Source organism: Sturnus vulgaris, chromosome 15, assembly GCF_052056855.1.
Source record: "Sturnus vulgaris isolate bStuVul1 chromosome 15, bStuVul1.hap1, whole genome shotgun sequence".
Taxonomy (NCBI): domain Eukaryota; kingdom Metazoa; phylum Chordata; class Aves; order Passeriformes; family Sturnidae; genus Sturnus; species Sturnus vulgaris.
In genome coordinates, this window is record NC_142257.1 from 9249886 (window position 1) to 9270558 (window position 20673).

Below are 20673 nucleotides of genomic sequence, written 5' to 3' on the forward strand. Positions count from 1 at the left end.
ACTCACAGTGCAAGATAAAGTGATGCCAGACTGCACAGTTCATCTCTAAGATTGAGGTATAAGCCTTGGAGTCTGGCTCCATTCCCAGGCAGATGCCAACCATAGCCATATCCTGCTCAGAAGAGTTGGCCAGCTCCAGTCTCTCTTGCTTTGGCTGGTGTTCAGCAAGAAGTTCATAAAAAAGCTCAGTGACAGATGCAATAAAACCTTGCTTTCATCTACCTCCCATTGCTACCAGTGCAGTGTTTTGATTTTTGTCAGATACTTCTTGACCTTTCCATCTCTTTCAGTGCTTAATGCAGGTTCTAGTGAAGCACTGCCATCAGATCCTACACTGATCTTATCCTAATTCTACTTTTTGCCATTAAGGCAAAAAATAAAACAGTTTAAATTGGGAATTCAGTTCATCTGAGTGCTCCTTCTCCCATCATGTCTGTTCAGGTATACATAAAAATGACAGATTACTTTTAAAAAAAATTTTATGTACATATAAAGACAATTATTTAGCACTCCTTCACATTACTCCAACTTTGAGGCAAGCAAGTTAATAAACTGCCCATGCTACCTTTGCAGCAGCAATGTGGTCTACATATAAACAGTCTGACACGTGACAAAACTTTACCGACTCAATGTTCTTCAACAAGTGTGCATAAGAGGCATTTCCAGTAGCATAGTTTCAGATAAACCTTAATCGAAGTCTAAAACCGATGTTTAAATGTAATTTAAACTCCACCTGCTGGCTGAGCTCCTAAATGGCATCATGTCTGCACATACAGATGGTAAAGGGGCTTAAGGATGCTCCCCTTCCAGTGCTAAAGGGCTTAAGAAAGATCTGTGATACATCCCATTAGGAAAAATATCAGTGATTAAAGTGATTAATGATCTCTATAGATCTGTTTAATGAAAACATGTCTAAAAGATCTGATTCGCAAAATCACTAATCACATTTGAACATGTTGGTAAAAACAATCCTGAAATACTCTGAAACACAAATGGGTCTAAGGAGAAGCAACAAATGTCTTCTCAGTTAACAAAAAGGGAATGTATTTCATGAAAAGGGCTTGAAATAGGGGTTTGAGTGACCAGATGTTATTTAGTTTCCCATATCCAGTTTCCAGAGATACATTTCAAGTAACTGTAGAACACTAACTGTACATACATACACATAGAGAACACAATGCACACACATGACAATGAGGGATTTGTGTAGAGTTCACATTTAATTCCATTGGGACTCCTAAGTGCCTGTGTTTTTACAAAACCATACATTGAAAGAAAATTAGGATTTTGTTTTCCTTTTTTATTTTAGTACCTAAAAATTAACTTCAGTGGAAAAACAATCTATAGAGCAGTTTGAGAATATGAGGTGCATTCAGGAAAAATGTTAGGTATTAGTAAATTTTTCCGTGTGTGATAAGGGTTATTTAGCATAAAACTACGGATCTTCTATTTTCTTAAAACTAGCCAGACTTTAGAAAAATATTAATATGGTACTAATGGTACTAATGAGACAGGAATCTCTGATAATTCAGAGCATGGCAAACAAGGAGATAAAAAATTAATTTAAGAGGAATATTTCCAAGCCATAAGGGTTATTGACAACAATCAGTATAATCAGGAAGTCATCAAACACTGACAATTCTCTTTTCAAAACTGCATAAAAAGATACTAATTTGGTTTCATATTTATATTTCATATTGATTTATTATCCAAACAACAGTTTATGTGACTGTATTTATATTGCATGAATTGTTTGAAAAGTGTTCACCACAACTATCACCCAGAGAATGCTTTACTTTCCGTAGCTCAATTTGTGGGGCAGGTCAACTGACACTTGAGAGTAATTCTGCTTGCTTGGTTAATCCACAAGCTTCAGAATTATCCTCTCAGCACTTCCAAACAAATACCCTGGCCCATTTCTCATTGATATTCACCCCAGTGTTTCCCATAAACCATTTTTAATGGATAAAAATGTCATCAGATGAATTAGCAAGAAGCAAGTAGAAAAGAATAACATATCCTGACATGAATTGTAGGGCTTTATCTACACACACACACACACACACACACACACACACACACACACACACACACACACACACACACACACACACAAAAGAATATATATGTTACAGGCACCTGCTGATTCTTATTGTGACTAGTGACAGAATCTAAACATGACAGAAGGATGGACCTGTTCAGCTGATAATACCCTGTTATCTTGATGCTGCTTACCCTTTTAAAAGAAGCACATGTGAGGACAATCATAGTGCAAAACCTATTTGGGGAATAAAAAAAAACCAACAAAAAAAAAACCCAAGCCAGCAATAATCATAGGATTCCTCATTAATGTGTATAAACTCTTTAAAAGCACTGTCTCTAAGTAGCTGTCAAGAAACCAACACTTTAGTTAGATATAATTAGTTACGGTTGATACCCTCAGCATCTGCACCCCATCAGCCCACCCAGCCTTTCTGGAAATTAGCAGGAGCAGCGGAGGCTTGGCCAGACAGGTAAGGCAGCACTGCAGGAGATTTCAGCTTCCCAGTGCCTGAGGCTGCAGAACAGGTGGTTCCCATAGAGGGAGATGTTGCTTTGTTTCTTCCTTATTTTAAAGTTTTTCTGTCCACGACATAGGAAAAACTTCATGTGCTCCAGTCATGGCACAGGCACTTCCCAATATTTAGATTTTTAAGATGAGCAAAGCATTCACCAGAACTTTTCAGTCATGTTTATTACTGAATTAAATTTTTTCATTGTCCTACCACATGGCTTTTTTGAGCCAGCATTACTGAATTTACTAGTCCTGACTGTTTTCTTAACCTGTCCAAAGGAGCCCATGAGGATGCTCAGAGGGCTGGAGCATCTCTGCTACAGAGACAGGCTCAGTGAGCTGTGGATATTTAACCTGGAGAAGAGAAGGCTCCAGGGAGACTACATTGTGGACTCTCAGTACTTAAAGGTAGCTTATAAAAATGCATAGAAACTTATTGCAACAGCAATGTCCTATCCTTAGTGATAGGACAAGGGAGAATGATTTTAAACTAAAAGAGTGGAAACTTAGATTGGATGTTAGGATGAAATTTTTCCCTGTTAGGGTGGTGAGGCCAAGACACAGGTTGCCCAGAGAAGCTGGGATTGCCCCATTCATGGAAGCGTTCATTAATGTTGGGTGGGATTTTGAGCAACTAGTGGCAGGTGTCCCTACTCATGGCAGAGGGTTGGAATGAGATGAGTTTCCAGGTTCCTTCCACTTCCTCATTCTGTACCTCCACACAGAGAACATACTTCAAAATAAACATAAGGAATGAAGGACTGTCTCTGACATAATGGATTTATGAAGCTCAAATTAAACTGAGGACATCACTCTCTGGTAACCTGTGATTTGCTATGACAGCCAATGATCTTGCATCTGCAAGAGAAGTTTTCTTTAATTCAAGGATTAGGCTTTGTCTCATGAGATGGATGAGAAAGTGCCTGATTTCATTGCTGCCTGGTATTATGGTGGACTCTAATTCTCTTGCCTACTTCATGAACCATATTCTATATAATATCTGCTGCCCAGCACAGGAGCTTTTTAAATTAATATTCCTCAGAGAGGTGATCTGATTTTGCTTTTGTAGGCAAAGAAATGGGTCTGCTTTAAAAATAACCTCTTATATGAAATGATGCATCATAGCAATTCCATGCAGAAAAGCAGCTAGGAAAGTACTCCATAGCAACGGCCACATCTTAATAGAAGATCATCTCCTGGACATCTCCCTCTGCATTTCTGCAATTACCAACTATGTCTCGTACCATCTGCAATTATATAAAATCCCTCTGGCAAGTACAGCTATTGCTTACATGGAAAATTAATGTAGTGGAGCAACAGGACCTAATAACTAAATATAAGAAATGTGAGTTATTACTACATTACTATTTGCCAAGCTTTATGCCCGCTACCAGGAACCATTGAGCTGATCATAGTGTGAAGTAATTTTGAATTCCTTGACTTAATAATATAAATCATAACTCTCAGATTTAATATTTTCTTTGCACACTAATGCAGACCTTTTCCCTGCCACTTGACACTAAAAATGCAGCAAGGTAAGAGGCTGTTTTCAATACCAGAAAGGAATAAACTGATCTGCTCAAAGCACAGTGTGGGAGTCAGGTTATGTTGGGAGCAGCTGTGACCACAGGAGGAATAGGTGCGTCTGTTCCCTGGGTGCTCCAGGGTGCATCAGGCTTGTTTCAAAGCACACTTCTTCCATATTGCTGGGAAAGAGGCATTTATGTTTCCTGATGCTGTGTCATACTGCTGTTGGGCTACTGGTTTTATAAATCAAAAAGCACTTAGATTCTATTTAAAAGAAGCAGGTTTTGAAATGCATTATGTTGCAGGTTAATATTATCCCTAATCTACAGATTAATAATGATTTTACAAACTTTGGCTTTTTCTTTTGTCCCAGCATCCATTAACTGCATGAATGACTTCCCAATCTGGGTTAAAAAGGTGCAGTTATCATAGTGGCTCTCATTTACGTCTCAAAAAATTTAAGGTGTTTGCCTTCTTTTTTAAAAAAGTCTCATTTTATTTAAAGTATTTTGAAAGCAATTAAACATTTTCTGACAGTGGGTATAAACATTGATAAAAAATTTCCATAACTGACATTTTTCTAGAAGAAAGCAATGATAAATGGCATACATGTTTGAAATAGTTGCACAAATTATCATCTTAGGGAAAACAATAAGAAGTCGGATGCCTAGAAAGATTTGGAACAAAGTAAATTATTGGTACTAACTTACCTCTGAGAACCAGCCTGGGAAAGAAATCCCAGACATCCACTTTTTGTGCCCTGGAAGTATTAATCTCACCATATCAGCACCAGTCAGCACATCTGCTACAGAACAACATGCTTGGCAATTAATAGAGTCACCAGTGCCTTGACAATGTCGAGGCAGGAGGAAATGTTCTGAAGAGGGAGGATATCCCAATTGTCATGACTTGGATGTCAGAGCAAATATTGACTATTTGAAAATGGAATTAATCCTGGTCACCTGTGGCAGACAAAGAACGGCTGAGTGTAAAACAGCAGCTCAGTTCAGGTTTGAAACCAAACTAAATTCTCTTGTGGTCTAGATAGGAGATAAAAAGAGATCATTAAGCTCAATGGTTCTGACCCTTAACCGAACAGGTACCAAACTGGTGCTTCCAGCACCAGTTTGTAGGAAACCTTAGTTGCAGAACTTCCTGATCTTGATGGGCTAATTTCGAATACCAAGGAAGCTTGAGTACCTTCAGAGTGGCTCGAAAATAGAGGGAAGTGAAAGCAAAGGCCTAGCCCACACACATACAAATCCTGTGATTCATCATTCCTCAGATGGTAATGACACCGGTGGATTACAGCAAGCTGCTGGAAGGCCAGGGTCATAGACCTCTGAAAGTCATAGCTAATATTCCCCTGGGACAGACAGTAGGTCTGTGGGTTATCATGCACATTAGAAGCGTGATGAGCACTGAGTGAATTTGGTATGAGGTCACTGTGCCCCTCTGATGGTGAAGGCAAGAATGTCACTAGCATGATACACAGTACAGGTATATTTATGTGTCACTGTCACCTGAAGCTAAGAAGCATGGATTAGTCACAGGGTCTGCAAAGAGAGAGGAGGCTGAGCAGCTGAAGGAGGTTCAGATAACCCCTTCTGAGAAGCAGGTCATGTCTGAGGAACCTGTACTTTCTTTTGACCATGTGAAGGTTGAAGGGAAACAGCAGGGATCTGCTGGTTAGGCACACAACATCCTGAAGGAATATTTCAGCAACCTACAGCAACCTAGGACATGCATTCTCAGTAACCAATAAACACACAACAACAAAGAAATACTAGTGACAAAAGAGGTGACACATTTAGAATTAGGATAGCTATCCCAAAGTGAAAATGCTTATCTAAGTTTAGGAGGATTACCCCCAGCCACAGCCCTTCCCACACTGCTCTGCCCTCTCCCAGGTGATATTTCCTTCTCCAACACCTCTGCTGCATAAACAAGTTAAGTGTTTGTATTCTCAATCACTCAGAACTTTCTTCTGCAAATAGTCCCTTGAGGTTGTTAGAACTGATTATAGAATCAGAGTGTCAAAATAAAGTAAGAGTAAATAAATGGAAGAATATGAATTGTTTATGTTAGAAACAAAGACAGTGGAACCCTGGAAAGGTGCTTTTTATCATTCTATAGATATATAAATACATCACAACTGCCAAAGAGAATAAAATCTAAGCCAAGATTTGTTTTAATGAGGTAGTTCATGTAGTGTAGTTTCACAGGCTTTTGTAGAAACTTCTAGACAGTCATGACACATTGTGTGCTTTTAAAATGGGCACTCTTTGTAGACCCAGCAGATGTTCAGTATGATAAATCTGTGCTTTGGTGGCAGGTGAGCCAGCCAATGCTAACATTACACATTATCCACAGCAGTCTTCATGCTAGCATCCTATTCCATGGACAAATTGTTCAGGGCCTCTGCAAATTCAGGCAGCTCCCACTCCAGAAATTCTCATCAATTGAAAAGGCTTTGAAAGTTAAAACTGAAAGTTTTGAAGGCTTTCTTCAAAAGCATAAAATCCATAGACTCCACTTCAAACAAGACAAAATGAATAATGATAGTAGAAAGCAACCTTTGGGTTGCAAAGGACTTTAAAATCATCTAGTTACAACCCACAATTCCCTACCCCTTGCAGCCTTCCATCAATCTCATTAGACAATGTTGCGCATTCTTTAATTTTACATGGGCCTTTACAGCTCATATCAACAGAGATATTTGAGGGAGGGCTAGTTTTGTGGTATGGGTTTGTTTTGTTTTTTGTTTGTTTTGTTTTTTTAATAAAGCTTGTGTGGGTGACTGGAAAACAGAGTGTGAAGAGCCAAGCACTGGAGGACCAGTTCTGTTGGGTACTCTGCACAGCATACAGAAAAGGTTACTGCGTGGGCAGCACTACCAGCAAGGAAAAAGGAAGTGGGGCAGCGCAGAGGAGGAAGAGGAGGAGGAGGTGGGAAGATGTGTGTGGATAGGAACACAGGGAAAGCAGAGTGTGTCCTCAGCTTCATAAGAAGAGCCATGGCAGATGGCCCAGTAAGGACTGTATCTATATTCTTAAGTTAAGGACAATCAGGGACTATAGGGTACTTACCCAGCAGAGAGCCTTTGTTAGGCAAAAGTGCCCCACTGCATGATATGCAGGGTACAATTAGCAGCACTCAGGGAGTGCAGTCAGGACTAGGCTGCATTGGACTGTGTGGTGCACTGAGAAGTAACAAGAGATGTCTCAGGAGACACTGAGTTTAGCCTATGTTAAAAACCAGACCAGGTCTGACCATTTAGATGGATGAGAGCACCACAACTCTAATGCCTGAAACACTTTTTGAAGGGATATTTCTCAGACCAGCCACACATTTTACATAGGTTGTCCTCACTCTCCTGCTTTTTCTTTTGCTTTTAAACCCTCTTCTTCCTTTCTGCTTTCTATTTTGTATGAGAAAGGCCCCATGAAGATACACTGATACTCAGCAAAGTAAGAAGAGCTGGAGCTCAGAATGGTTGGTGAGAAAAGCAGGAGAGAAACTCCTTGTCATCTAGTAGTAACGGTATTAAGCCACTTGACACCTGGTACAGTTCTACCCATGAAAGAACAGCAAGGGACACTATGGAGGAGGCTATGGGCTGACATTCTGCTTTGAGTACTGAAGAAATAGGATGCTCCATTCAAATGACAGTGGCACAAGAGCCTGGGAGCATGAGCAAGCCAGGAATCTTCCAGGACATTCGGAACTCCAGCTGCTTCTAGTCCCACCATTGTAAACACAGTGGCAGTCTGGTCTGACTCGTCTGTCCTGCACCCAAGATCCGCTGCAGCAGCTCCTCTTTTCCACTGGCAGCTGGTGGGCAAGGCAACTAGGGGAGGCAGGAAAGGTGGAAGAGGGACTGAACTCTCAGTCTGGCACAGGGTGTGAGGGCAAGGGGCAGCGGCAACTCAGCAGTACCAACCCAACAAGGTGAGCTCAAGGACATGCGTGTAGCCCATGTACAAACGCCTCCAAAGGCTCCATCTGAGGCCTTGGTAAAATGGCACTGAGCCATTTTTGTATAGCACGAGGAAGAAAGTGCATGCTCCTCACGAACAATCCAACTGCTCGTTCTCTTCCCTCCATGAGCTTCATTCTTCGGAAGTACACAGCGGGAACCCCTGGCTCTGACCTGCCCGTCCCGAAAATTTGGAAACGAACACGTTCGTACACAATGGCTCGGCCGGCAGCAGCTGCAGAGGCCGCAGTGCCAAAGCCCAGCCCCATGCAGGGACCGGGCTTTTCAACAGCCAGGCCGGGCCAGCTGCCGCCTGGGGCCCGTGCGGGCGGGAGAAGCAGGAGAGCCCCCGGGAACCTCCGGGATCGTGGCACCGGTGGCCCAGCCGTGAAGGATCGTCAGGGGATTCGTGACTGGATCGTGAAAGATTGTGAGTAGATCATGGGGGACGGCGATTTATCGTGCGGGATCGCAAGAGGAGATCGTGAGGGGCCCGCCGTGAGGGGCGGGCGGTGGATGTGACGCGCGGCCGCGCGCGGCATTGTGGGAGCTCCGCCAGCCCGTCCAGCCGATCCCGGTAGCCCCGCGGGCAGAGCGGAGCAGCGGGAGCGGCAGCGGGGACGGCAGCGGGGAAGGGAGCGGGGCCGCCGCCGGCCGACAGACCGGAGACATCTTGCCGCGCCGTAAGTCGCTGCCCGTGGCCCGCCTGCCGTGCGGGAAGGAGAGGGCGCGGGGGGCTCTGTCGCGGCGCGGTGACACCCGGCGGTCGGGGGGCCCCGAGGCTCGCTGTGGGACGGAAGGGTGCCGGTCCCCTGCCTTGAGGGAAACCGGGAGTTGGTTCAGCTGATTCTTGCTGTGCCTCGGGTGAAACCGGGAAATCCACTCGCGCCCCGCGAAATGGTGGCAGTGGGGCTGTATTTCTATGGAATCCGCTATGGAATGACGGTGTGGGGCTGGCAGGAGTCCGCCGAGGGTGCAGGAACGGCCGGGGGTGTGGAGCCGCGGTCCCCCACGTCCCTGCTGTTCCACGTACGGACTGCCTCCGTCCTCGTCGTTCCCACCGCGGGTCGCCGAGAAGGGGAGGGTAATCTAGGGAGACTGCGAAAAGCACAAGGCAAAAAACGGCAGGACGCGTTTTCCGTGTAATTCACTTCGGGATAAAGAACCCGTGGTGTAAAAGTTACCTGCCTCTTGTGAATGACTTAATTTAAAAAATGCCAGATGATGTATTTTAAACCGTAAGCAAAGGCTTCCGAGAGTAGTAAAAATAAATGTTTGTCTGGAAACAGGGCTCCTTATTCTTTTAGGACTCTCACTTCTTGTAGAGGCTGCAATATGTCTGCCTGCAGGATTTGAGCAGCCCATACGGACTGTCTGGGTGTGGGTGTTCCTCCAAGGGGACTGTGAGTACTGCAGGGCGCAGGTGAATGCAGGTTCCTGAGGCACCGCACCGGCTCCAGCACAGGAGCGCTGGGACTGAGACTCGAAGCTGACGTGTTTGCGTGTGTAGGAGACAGTGAGGGCAACAGACTGCTTCTGTGACTTGCATCTCCCTGTAATCCTTTTGTTTTTTCTGTAATCTTTAAAAGTAAGTTGTAGAAGGCCCATGAAATTATGTCTGAAGGCAGCAGTTGGAGCTAGCTCCTATGCAAGCAGGATGGTGTAAAGCTGAGGTTGCTTAATTTGTGGAGATAGAAGGAGACTTGTTGTTGAAATATACTTGGATGAGACTTGTTATTTATCTCTTGACCATGCAAGTGAACAACCATTTTATCCTCAGAAACGTGTGTGGCTGTCACTTAGCAACAGGTCTACAGACAACTTGGCAGATCCACTGCCTCCCTCATTCTGAAGAGTAAAAGAAATAAATGAGGGAAGGAGCAAAAGTGCGATTAATAAAAACAGTACCTGGGTTCTCAGGGACAGCGCAGAGTTGAAAGACATGTTGGAACAAGACAATTACAGTTGTTTTGAAAAATGTGTTTTAATGCAGTTGGGTATGAAAGATTTTGCGCCAAGGAGTTCCTAGAAAACTATCCAGTGTGTTTGGAAGTTTGGGGCTTTTTTTTTAAGTGTTGTGAAAGAAAGGAGTTACATTGTTTACTTAGTAATGGTTGCAGGTTATTTTGCTGCATTATGTTTCATAACCTTTCACACTAATCTAGACCTCCTGGGTTTCTAAAGAGTAACTTTGCTTCGCTGTGTGTGCTGTATACCCTTCTGATTGCCAGTAAAGTCAAATGTTGACAGTGTAGATTAAGTCATAACTGATTTAAAAATTAGTGGCAAGACTAGAATTTGGCTTAATGACAGTAAAGTTGGTGGAGTGCTTAAGCACTGCTTATTTTGTAGATCAGTATGTGCAAAAAGAGAAGTCCACCACTGCAAGCTTAGTCTTAAAAGAAGCCAGTATGTTTAAATTAGTTGCCTAGTTCTGCCAATACGTAGAAATGAACTTTGATAAAAGATATTCTCTTGATAAGGTAGGTGATATAATCACATTCTGGAAGAATAGTCATGAACCTTTGCTCTCAGAGAAGTGCAGAAATAATTTTGTGCAACTCTGTCAGCTAGGATCAAGGCCTGCTGTCTGTTTCACAGAAAAGGTAGTCCTACTCCAGCAACGTTATAAAGTAGGGATAAAGGAGCAGGGATCTGGAACTGATGCCAAAAGAGAAGAAAAGAGTCTCCAGATAGATCCTCCACTGGGAGAGGAAATGTTGGCCCTGTGGGTAGTGCTGAGCATTAGATTTTGTCATCTCAAGAGGTAAAATTAGAAAAGAAAAATGCAGCGCTTGTGGAAAGACTGCAGGGCTGGCTTGGTAGGGAAGGATGCTGTGAACGCATAAAGAAGCTATAGGTTCCTTACCCAGACCAATTCTAAAGACAGGATGGTCAGGATTCAGCTCATAGTCCATGTTCCAGGAGTGATGCAAGAATCACACCATTCATGACCTCCTTGATGGGTCAAGTTTTTGCAATCCCTTCTCTGAGCAGTATAATATCTATTTTAAATTTTGTTTTCCATCTGAATTTTGCCTTGGAAGCATCCACATTAATTCTTTATTACGTTTTTATTTTCTCACAAAAATGTCAAGGGACAAAGTTGTTTTCAAAATGTTATTTAAAACAGTTTTCCTGCATTGAATTCACAAATGGTCCAGTGACTTAAGGCCTTCTATAGAGGGCTGTATGCTATCTAGTATACAAAAACCTATAATGTATAAATGGTTATTTCAGGCCAGTTCTCCCAGCAGTGGTCAGTGAAGACAATTATATTTACATTTTCCTGGCTATTGGTGGCAGGATGCCCAGCAGAAACACTTGTCACACTCCCAGCACTGTTCTTAGTGAAGGTTTGCACATTAAGGGGTGTTTGTTTTGGTGTTTCAGACGCACCGTGGGAGGGAGATACTTCTGCCAGTTGAATACAATTGTGCAGCAGTATTTTGTTCAGCACAGGTTTTGTGAAAACGTTATTCCTTTTTTTCCCATCCTTTATGTTACTGCTATAGGAATCCTAATTGTCTTACTCTAAAACAGAAAGTATGCCTATTGTGCATTCCTAGATGGAGACTGTCCTCTTGGTTTTCCAAATGAAAACAAATATATGGTGTTATCTTCTCAGATGAGAAGTTAATGGAGTTTTGGAACAGCTGTTTTACAACTGGTTTCACTCTTCTGTCTGTTTCAGACTCAGAGAGTTACTGCTTTGATAAAGAACTTGAGCTAAAGTTTGAAATCACATCAGATCAAATGATAGATGTGTAATTGGCCCTTTTTAGTACTGTTGTACCTAGAAGCCACAGTCCCAGGCAAAGACGCTGTTGTGCCAGGCAAGTATTATTAGAGACCATTCTCTACCATTTTATAAAAATGCCAGAGCAGCTTCTGATTAGCTAAGAACAGAGCAAGTTCATTGTCACAGCAAAGTCAAATGTACCTTTTCAGCAAGTGTTCAGTGAATGGCTATAATTAGGGACATAAATAGATTTAAGAGAGAATGGCAGCACTTACATTGTTAATCTTTTGAAAAAGTGGAAAGAAAATAGTGTTGCAGTTCATCTCTTGTAATACAAACATGAACTTTCCAGCTTAGTCTTTGTACTGCAAGAAAAGAAAAATAATTACTACATCTTAGTGTTTTTCCTCTTGTAGTAATGATCTCCCGAATTCCACTACTTACTGATATGATGATGTAGATCTAAATTGAATCATCTCTCTGCTGAGTGCAATTAATACACCAGTGTAAGCCCATGCTCAGAACAGTCTCTGACAGCTGTAAGATTCGTAGTAATTTGTTTAGTCATTAAGAACCAGTACCTGAAAACTGTTAATAACAGACTGTGTTTATTATTGCTGTCTGATCAACTGAACTAATGAAGTTCTGGTATTTGGAATTTGGATATAGCTTTAGCTTTACCAGGATGTTCAGGTTATACTTCAAGGATTATGTGATGTTAAACCTTACAGAAAAAAGATGCCTATGTGCATTTGAGGAAGATGGTATTTGAAAGTGTGGTTCAGCAGAGTATCTGTCTTCACACAGAAAAATATAGCCAACGAGAGTTACTCCAGCAAATTTCAAAGATAAAAATGCTAATTATGCTGATTTCATTGCATCAACCTTAAGATTGTTTCTTAGGAAATGTATTTCTGGCTCACGAAGACATGACAGCAGAGGAGCCTTGTAGCTTGAATCTTTGCTGTGACCCAGTTAATACACCTTCAAATCTTGTTTATGCATTTGGAGATCTTAGAAAGCTGTGTGACTCTTACCACAGTCTTTAAGGGGTTTCAAAAGGCTGTGAATCAAGTGCTAAATTCTGTATTTAGGGCAATCTGTGTCCAAGCACAGCAGTCACTGAAGAAAATAGTGTTAAATTTGATTTGAAGTCAAAGGTGAATTTAGATACTTGGCTCCTCAGTGATATCCCCTGATTATCACAGTGATAATTTTGTGACTTCTCACATTGAAAAAAAATAATTTTATTGTCAAATCTTTGGAGACTTTGCAATGTATTTGGTAAAGTTCTGAAAAATTCCATTGCAAAGGCAGGACAGAAGAAAGAAAGGAAAGTACTGGTCCATTGACTGTGATTTATTTAAAAATATACTGCTCAAATCTTGTCTGAACTATGATTCGTGTGATAAGGTTGCCTTCGGTTGCCTCTCTGATCTGTGGGCTCCCAGTGACTCAGCAAACAGCTCTAGTTCATTAGTGTTGGCAGCATTCCAGAGTTTCTGGTGTTACAAAGATAAACCATTTCAGAACCTGTAAGGCATACAGCCTCCTTTGGTTTTTGATCTGTTGCCATGCTCTTTATATTTCTCCTCAATACATTTTATTGTGGCTTTTGCAAGTGAAATCTTTCCCTTCTCTTTTTCGGTGAAGAACTAAAAATAGGGAAAAGACATCTGACAGTTGGTTGGGCCATGCTGCAGCTCAAAGGCAGGACAAACAGGTTCTGCAAAGTAATGATCCTGAATACACAAGCTCTGAGAAAGGTTTCAGTGCCAGGCTCTCACTTTCACCTTCCAAATTACGTGGTTGGTAACAGTAAAAGTGGTACTTGAAACCTAATTGAAGTTTTCCTCCCTCCACCCCCAACATCTAAACAATCTGAACATCCATGGAGGAATGGGTCCTTGGGATGGGAAGGTCTGAAACTCATCTGTATCACATTTCACCTTTAATACTAAAAGTTTCAGAAGTTCTTGATTTTTTTCATTATGCAGCCCTGTGCACCAGCATCTTTCAGATTCAGACAAAGTTTGTCCTCAGAAATAAACTTACAGCTAGAAAGGTCTTTAATGTTCCATATAAGGGGACCAGGTGAATTGTCGAGATAGGTTCAGGGTATCCTAAATATTAATTTTAGTAATGTGACCAAATGCATAAAATAAAGAGATAAATTACCCGTAGAATTTGCAGGGGTGATAAAAGAAGCTTATGGAAGAGAAAAATGTACACCATTTTATATATGGGTTGGTGTTATTCTGTATTACTACCTACTTTACTAATGCTTTGGTGCAAATGTTACAGCAGCTGTTAGCTAAGATGACACTCTCCCAAAGAAAGAAAACATTAGGAAATAAGGATTTCCATATTCTCTTCCACCTGTTCTGATAGCCCATAAACTCACTAAATGATTAATAGAAGTTAACTGCTTAAGGCTTGCAGGCTTTCTCTAGAAATACTGTGTTTTTCATCATTGACCTCTCAGTTACAAACCAGATATATTGCGGGACAGCGCAGATATTTCTTACGCCCCTTTCCATGGTGTTTGATTCAATGAACCTCTTAACATTTGAGGCAAAACATCCCTAGTACTGTTGATGAAAATGGATTATGAAATATGAAAATAATTCCTGGCAGAAGGTCCATAGAGGAGTCAAAGCCCCACCCAGTCTTCCTGCTAACAAAGGCAGAGCTAATGAGATGAGAAAATGCAATTAAATGGGTGTTTTTAAAATCATTGGTGAGCTGCATTTGGGTCATTTCTCAAGGCAAGAAAATTGGCTTTTGTCTTCTTCTTCACAGAATAATGATTGTTACAGAGCTGAGTTCACTATAGATGAAAGGAGAAGGAGCCCTTTCGACGGCTTCCCCTTCCAAAACATTCCTCTCTGTTTCTGGACATGAGTGTCCTAAATGTAGTGTGGCTTTCATCTGATCTGCGAAGATGGGATTATTTTGTTTAGCTTTACAAAACAGTAAACCCATTGCATTTAATTTACTTAATGTGCTGTGCGGGTGTAGATTCTTATGAATGGAATGTGGAAGTTGAAAGGAAAAGAAACCTCTCATACTCATGTTCCTTTAGCTATCCTGACTGGTCTTTTTTGGGCCTGAATCTTATGTATGTATGTATTATGAATTATGAATACATACTACATATTATATATGTATTATGAATATAGCGTGAATCTTATTGACTCATTGAGAATTGAAGGACTGCAGGATGTGTCAGCACAGAACAGAAATTGCAAAACCTAGAAGTGGTGTTGATGAACCTGTTTTGCCTATTTCTGAGATCGCTCCATTGTGGATTCAGGCATGTGGGAAATACAGTTAGGTTCGTAAGGGCAAGGAGAGAATTCAAAATAAACAAATGAAAAATAGAGGAAGTAGAGAAATGGTGCGATGGGAAAGCAAGATTAAGAGGGTTTTCATTGTGGAGTGTATAAACACATCGGTGAATTTGCATGTGTGTTAGGTAAGATTTGTGCAGCAAAGGAAGAAGTGGGATGCACAGAGGTGTGTGTGTGTGTGTATCACTGATGCATTCCACTGGTTTCCCTGGAGTTCAGACATGAGGGGGAGAGATGGGGAGATGAGCACTGTCTCCTTTCCTCTGAGGTAATTTCAAAACCCAGTGAGTTGCCTAAACCTTCAAAGACACCATGAGAGCCTGTGAACCCTCCACCTCTTTGGATTTGTCAGTTTCTATTTACAACCTGAGCAGAAATCAAAGAGAGGACAGAATATGTTTGACAGCTGTATCAGCAGTAGGTTCCCTCAGCGAAATAAACTGAGATACAGTTGTCAGATACGTGCTGGGTGTTCAGATCACTGTGCTGTTAGGGAAAGGTGGCAGATAGAAGATGGCCAAATTCCTGGAGAGAAGTTGAAGTGTAGAGATAACTGAGTTTTGGTAGATTCAAATCTCAAGGGAGTAATTTCAACTCTTTCTAAAAATAGAACATTTACTGTACAGGAGATGTATTTTGCCATCCGCAGTCCTTTCTTCTGTCAATTCTCACAGATCTGGAAAACTGAGTTTTTTAAAGGAGATGAATGGACTTTATGAAAGCTTTAGTGTATACAGTTTCTCCTAGTTTGGAATGTAATTATGCATGGACATAACTGCCCTACCACAGCTGTTCAAATGCCCTATCAAAAGTTTTTCATGGAGGTCAGGGTGTTGTGTCAGTCCCCTCACAGAAAGCATCCTCTGCTTCAATGAAGAAGTTCTATTTTAAATCCAGTACTTACCACTCTTCGTTCCATTAGTGGTACTGGGTTTAATCTGTTGGGAATTTCAGGAAAGTAGATTTTTAGGAAGTAACTTGTTTTAGATATTTTCCGTATAAAATTATGCCAAATTACAATGGGAAGTAAACATTCTGTGGGAAATTAGTTTAGGTTCTTGTTGTGCATATGCTAAAAAGGCAACTTGTCTCTGTGTTTTAGACACTCTAATGCATTTTCTGCCCCAAAATGCTGATTTACCTTGGAATTCAGTGTGTGATCTTATAGTATGAGTCCTTATTAATAACCTTTTCTATTTCTTCCTTTTTTTTTTCCCCTTTCTTCCTAAATATAGAGTGTGTTTCAGATCTGATACAGACAAGATGTCCAGCAGGGGTGGAAAGAAGAAGTCTACCAAGACTTCCCGCTCTGCAAAGGCTGGGGTCATATTCCCTGTTGGACGGATGCTCCGGTACATTAAGAAAGGCCACCCGAAGTACAGAATTGGTGTTGGTGCTCCTGTGTACATGGCCGCTGTACTGGAATATCTAACTGGTAGGTTTTGCTGAATTATGTGAAATAGTAGCAGTAAAAGTTAAACTGAATTTGCACAGAAAAAAAACCAAACTAAAAAAGTTACAGCTGAAGTGCATATTATGCTGATCACACATCTAAGCCAAAATCAAGGTACCCTCGCCCCTGCCTCAGAGCCTTGATGACTTTTGTTCATTCCAGCATAGAATTTGCTTTCACCACTTGTAAAAACATACTCCTTCCACACAGACAGTCAGGGTTCCCACTGCCATCAGTGTGTGTGGACTACATTGTTGCACTTCTCCTTGCTTTGATTTTGTGCCTGATGACTTTGTATGGATTATAATTGTCTGTTAAGCATATACATTAATTTTAAATAGAGAGCTTCTCTATGTTTATGCAGGGCTGAGACTGCTTACAGCCTTGTTTAAACATTTTTGCTCAATTTACAGATTTCTTTTCAGACTGCACATGCTGTTTGCAATTTGTTTGATTGAGTCTGTGTATACAATACACACTGTTCATCTGCCCTCGATCTATGTAGCTTATTTGCTTACAATTGTAGTTCTTGCTCTGTTCCCTTCATCACATCAGAACGAGAATACCTTAAATAACTATCTCATCCTCACCTTCTCACAAGACAAGAGTATTATTTTTCTTCCATTTAGAAAGAAGCTTCAAAGGAAGAAAATGCTTTGCCCAATGTCATAAACAACCAGACATGCAAGGAAAGATCTTTACATAGCTGTTTTGTTCTCAAACAAAACTTAAGACATTGCAAGTTTGCCTCCCCAAACAACAGTAAAAATGCAGTCTTTTGACAGAAAACCCTGTCAACTGTAATAGCATCAGCATATTGGCTTTTTGAAATAATGGTTTGCTTAAAAAAAAAAAAAAAAAAGATAAGAAGGTTCAGTCACCTTCATGTAGTCAGGTTGACATCTTAAGTATATACCTGTGGTATAGGACTCTAGCAAAAAAAGCTCAAGTACCAGATAGATGAGTGTTTGGAGCCAGATTCTATTAGCATGATGAAAGAAAAGCTTGAATTGGATCTTATTTCTCAAGGCACTGTTTTTTTTCCAGTGCATCTGCTTGTATCAGTGTTCTTGCCATAGGTTCAAGTGTTTCAATGGACAGGAGACTTTAAGCTGTATTGGTGTGACAATAGGTACAGGTTTTTCTTTTACTCAAGCACAAAGTTATAAAGCACTGACTTTTCTGGGAGTATTTAAAACTGGAGCAACCTGACCTTACCACAATTTTAGACACGTTTTATAATGGCTCTTTTGACATTGAAGGACAAAAGATTTCTTCCTATCAAGTTTTTTCTTCCCCTAAAGACAAAGATTGGTAACATTACTAAATAATTGAGTGCTTGTTTTCTGTAGGGTATTCATACCATCAAATATATTTTTTTACCCTCATTTGCTCATAATTCAGTTTTATTTATTTGGGCCTTTTCTTTAAAAGGACACTTTTAAACTTCATAGATAGCCTTAAAAAAATTAACATTTCCTTTAGCTAGGTTCCTGCTTACAGCAATAACAACGCAAATAAGAGGCTTCTTAGGGTGAAGGGTGCTTTGAATGCTGTCCTTTTAAAGAAACAGAGCAATAAAGGTGAACTTAAGGCCCTGCTAATGAGCAGCACGTTGCTGGTTGACTGAGGCAGCGATAGTTTTGGCAGTTGAGAATAGGCTGGGGAAATAAATGCGTTTCCTTAACTGCTGCGCATCTTGGGAACCTGTCTGAGCACATTGCAGACAGCAACAAAAAAAAACAAAACAAAAAGCAAGGGAAAGTAACATACATCACTTTAGGAAAAATAAAAGGCAGGAGGAAAGAATAGCTAAAGGAAAAGGTACTTCTTTATCCCTTTAACTATTTTTAGGCAGTTTTGCTGTAGTTTTTCTGTCATCTCTAAAGGCTAGGTAGATAATCCTAGTAAACTATGTACAGGAATGAAAGAAAATCCTGAGATATAGTTGCATCTCAAAAGCACAGATACTCCTTTCTTTCTGGAATTGGTACTGGTTTTGTCATAGAATGATTTGGCTTGGAAGGGATCTTGAAGTTCATCTTGTTCTAATCCCCCTTCCATGGACAGGGATACCTCCCACTAGACCAGGTTGCTCCAAACCATATCCAGTCTGGTGGCCTTGAGCTATCTTGGCCATTTCCAGAAATGGTGCAGCCACAGCTTCTCTGGACAACTGTGCCAGTGCCCCAGCACACTCATAGGGAAGAATTTCTTCCTAATATCTAATCTAAATCCTGTTTCAATTTGAAGTGGTTCTCCCTTGTAGTCCCATCATTACAAGTCCTTCCCTCTCCCAATTTCTTATAGACCCCTTACTGTTCCAATCTGGTGGGTTTTTTTTTTCTTTTCTCTAAGTTTTTCACACTCTGTATAGTATAATTTTTTAGCCCTTAGTGCTCAGTATGTTTTCTGAACTTGAGGTCATTCATCTTTTTCAGTGTAATTCAGAAACAGCCCCTTGAAGTTGAATGCTTGGGGATTTTTGGTTTGTGTTGTTTTACCTCTTGGCAGTTACTACTTCACAAAACCAGAGAAATCCTGACTTCTCTCCAGGAGAGTTTTTAAAGATCCTCATGTTAGCACATGGTATGAGACCAAATCAAAGCATTTCAACAATTTCAAAGTAAAACCAGGAACGTGACATAATAGGAAGGAAACCAGGTGAACTGGCATGCTAATAAATTGGCTAAATCAAAAAGCAATCCTGTGCATCCAGGAAGAAGTATAAAGTATCAAAAGCAGTCATAGGAAAGAGAAACTTCAGAAACAAAAACAGGTGGGGAAATGACAGAGACATGACCTAATAGAAAGGAACCTACTAAGGTTTAAAAACTGTTTCAGCAGCAGTGTGCAGAATATGGAACCAACTTTATTCCTTTAGAAGGTGAGGTGCTAAATTTTGCTAGCCTTTGCTGAGGTTTAACTTCAATGTAAATCTGAAATTAGCCCATAATGTGCTCAGATCTGGAATGTTTTGTTCAATTTGAGATTTGAACTTCTGAAATGCTTACAGAAGTTCTATTCTGGATTCATCTGGAGTTATGACTTACCCACTTTGTACTTTGAAAGTAGCTTATTTTTATCATGTACGTACAGCTTCTCATCAGAAAATAAGAGTACACGTTCTGTGATTTCTCATATCCTTAGATTTCAATATACTTCACATTTAAACAAGTTGCACAGTGAGTATCCTCCTTTTCTTACGTATTCACTAAAGGTTCTTCCTACCTAGAAGAAACATTAGAAAATAATTCTCTCATCAGCACAAGCAGTGTATCCAGTTTGGTGTCTTAAGCTAAGTTGCTTATTGTTTCCTGTTGTTTATCTATGGAAACATTGTGTTATATCCACTGTAAATAGTGTGTCTTTCACGGGTAAATGTGCAGAAGATACCTTAGAGTGTTACCAATATTGAAGTAGGTGGATATACTTCCTTTCTTTACCTTGAGGAATAGTGTGGATGCCAAAGAACTATAAATGCACAGTTCTTGTTTCTTTTCCTTCTTTGCAGCAGCAGTTCATGCAGTGCCTCCTGCCTTGCAGGGAATAGTCAGAATAGTGGATCAGTTCTGAAGGATAAACAGAAATTAATTTTAAGCATTATCAACAGTTTTCAGTTGGCATGTTCATTGTTCGTAATTCCTTTTGTCTTCTTTCTTTACTGCACTTATTTTCTAATGGTTCCTTGTCTATTTGTCTTGTCTAACATGGCCTTCAGAAAACTGCAATCCTCTCCTTAATTTCTCTGCAAAGTAGTGCATCAGTATCAGTTTATGTCAGAAAAGAACTCTAGGTCAGTCAAGAGAATGGCCCCAGACTTCATCTGGGGCATTGCAGCCACTCACATGAATTTTGGTGGTTTGTATTTGTCAGAACTGGTCCTGCCATACATCTCATCAGATGTGGTCTTTTCAGATGTAGAGTTTGCACAAGTTACAATATGTAATCCAACCTTTCTTACTTAATGGAAAAAGATACTCCTTTGCCCTTGAAAACCAGAAATCTCTTGAGCATATTTAAAGGCAGAAAGAGCCAGGCCTGCAAGTGATTTCTGCTCACCCC

At 40.7% G+C, this 20673-nt stretch overlaps 1 protein-coding gene across 7 annotated transcripts in view; it reads left to right on the forward strand.

Moving 5' to 3' along the window:
- Positions 1 to 8338: 8338 nt before the first annotated feature.
- Positions 8339 to 20673, forward strand: part of MACROH2A1 (macroH2A.1 histone) — a 43026-nt gene continuing 30691 nt past the window's right edge. For 3 of the 7 annotated variants that reach the window (XM_014883414.2, XM_014883418.2, XM_014883419.2), the window contains exons 1-2: positions 8604 to 8743; positions 16391 to 16590. In XM_014883414.2, coding sequence (XP_014738900.1) covers positions 16419 to 16590 — 172 coding nt within the window. In that variant the 5' untranslated portion in view covers positions 8604 to 8743; positions 16391 to 16418. Of the gene's footprint in view, positions 8491 to 8603; positions 8744 to 16390; positions 16591 to 20673 lie in introns of those variants that run through there. The other 4 variants (XM_088173693.1, XM_014883415.2, XM_088173692.1 and 1 more) reach the window with 4 other exon arrangements.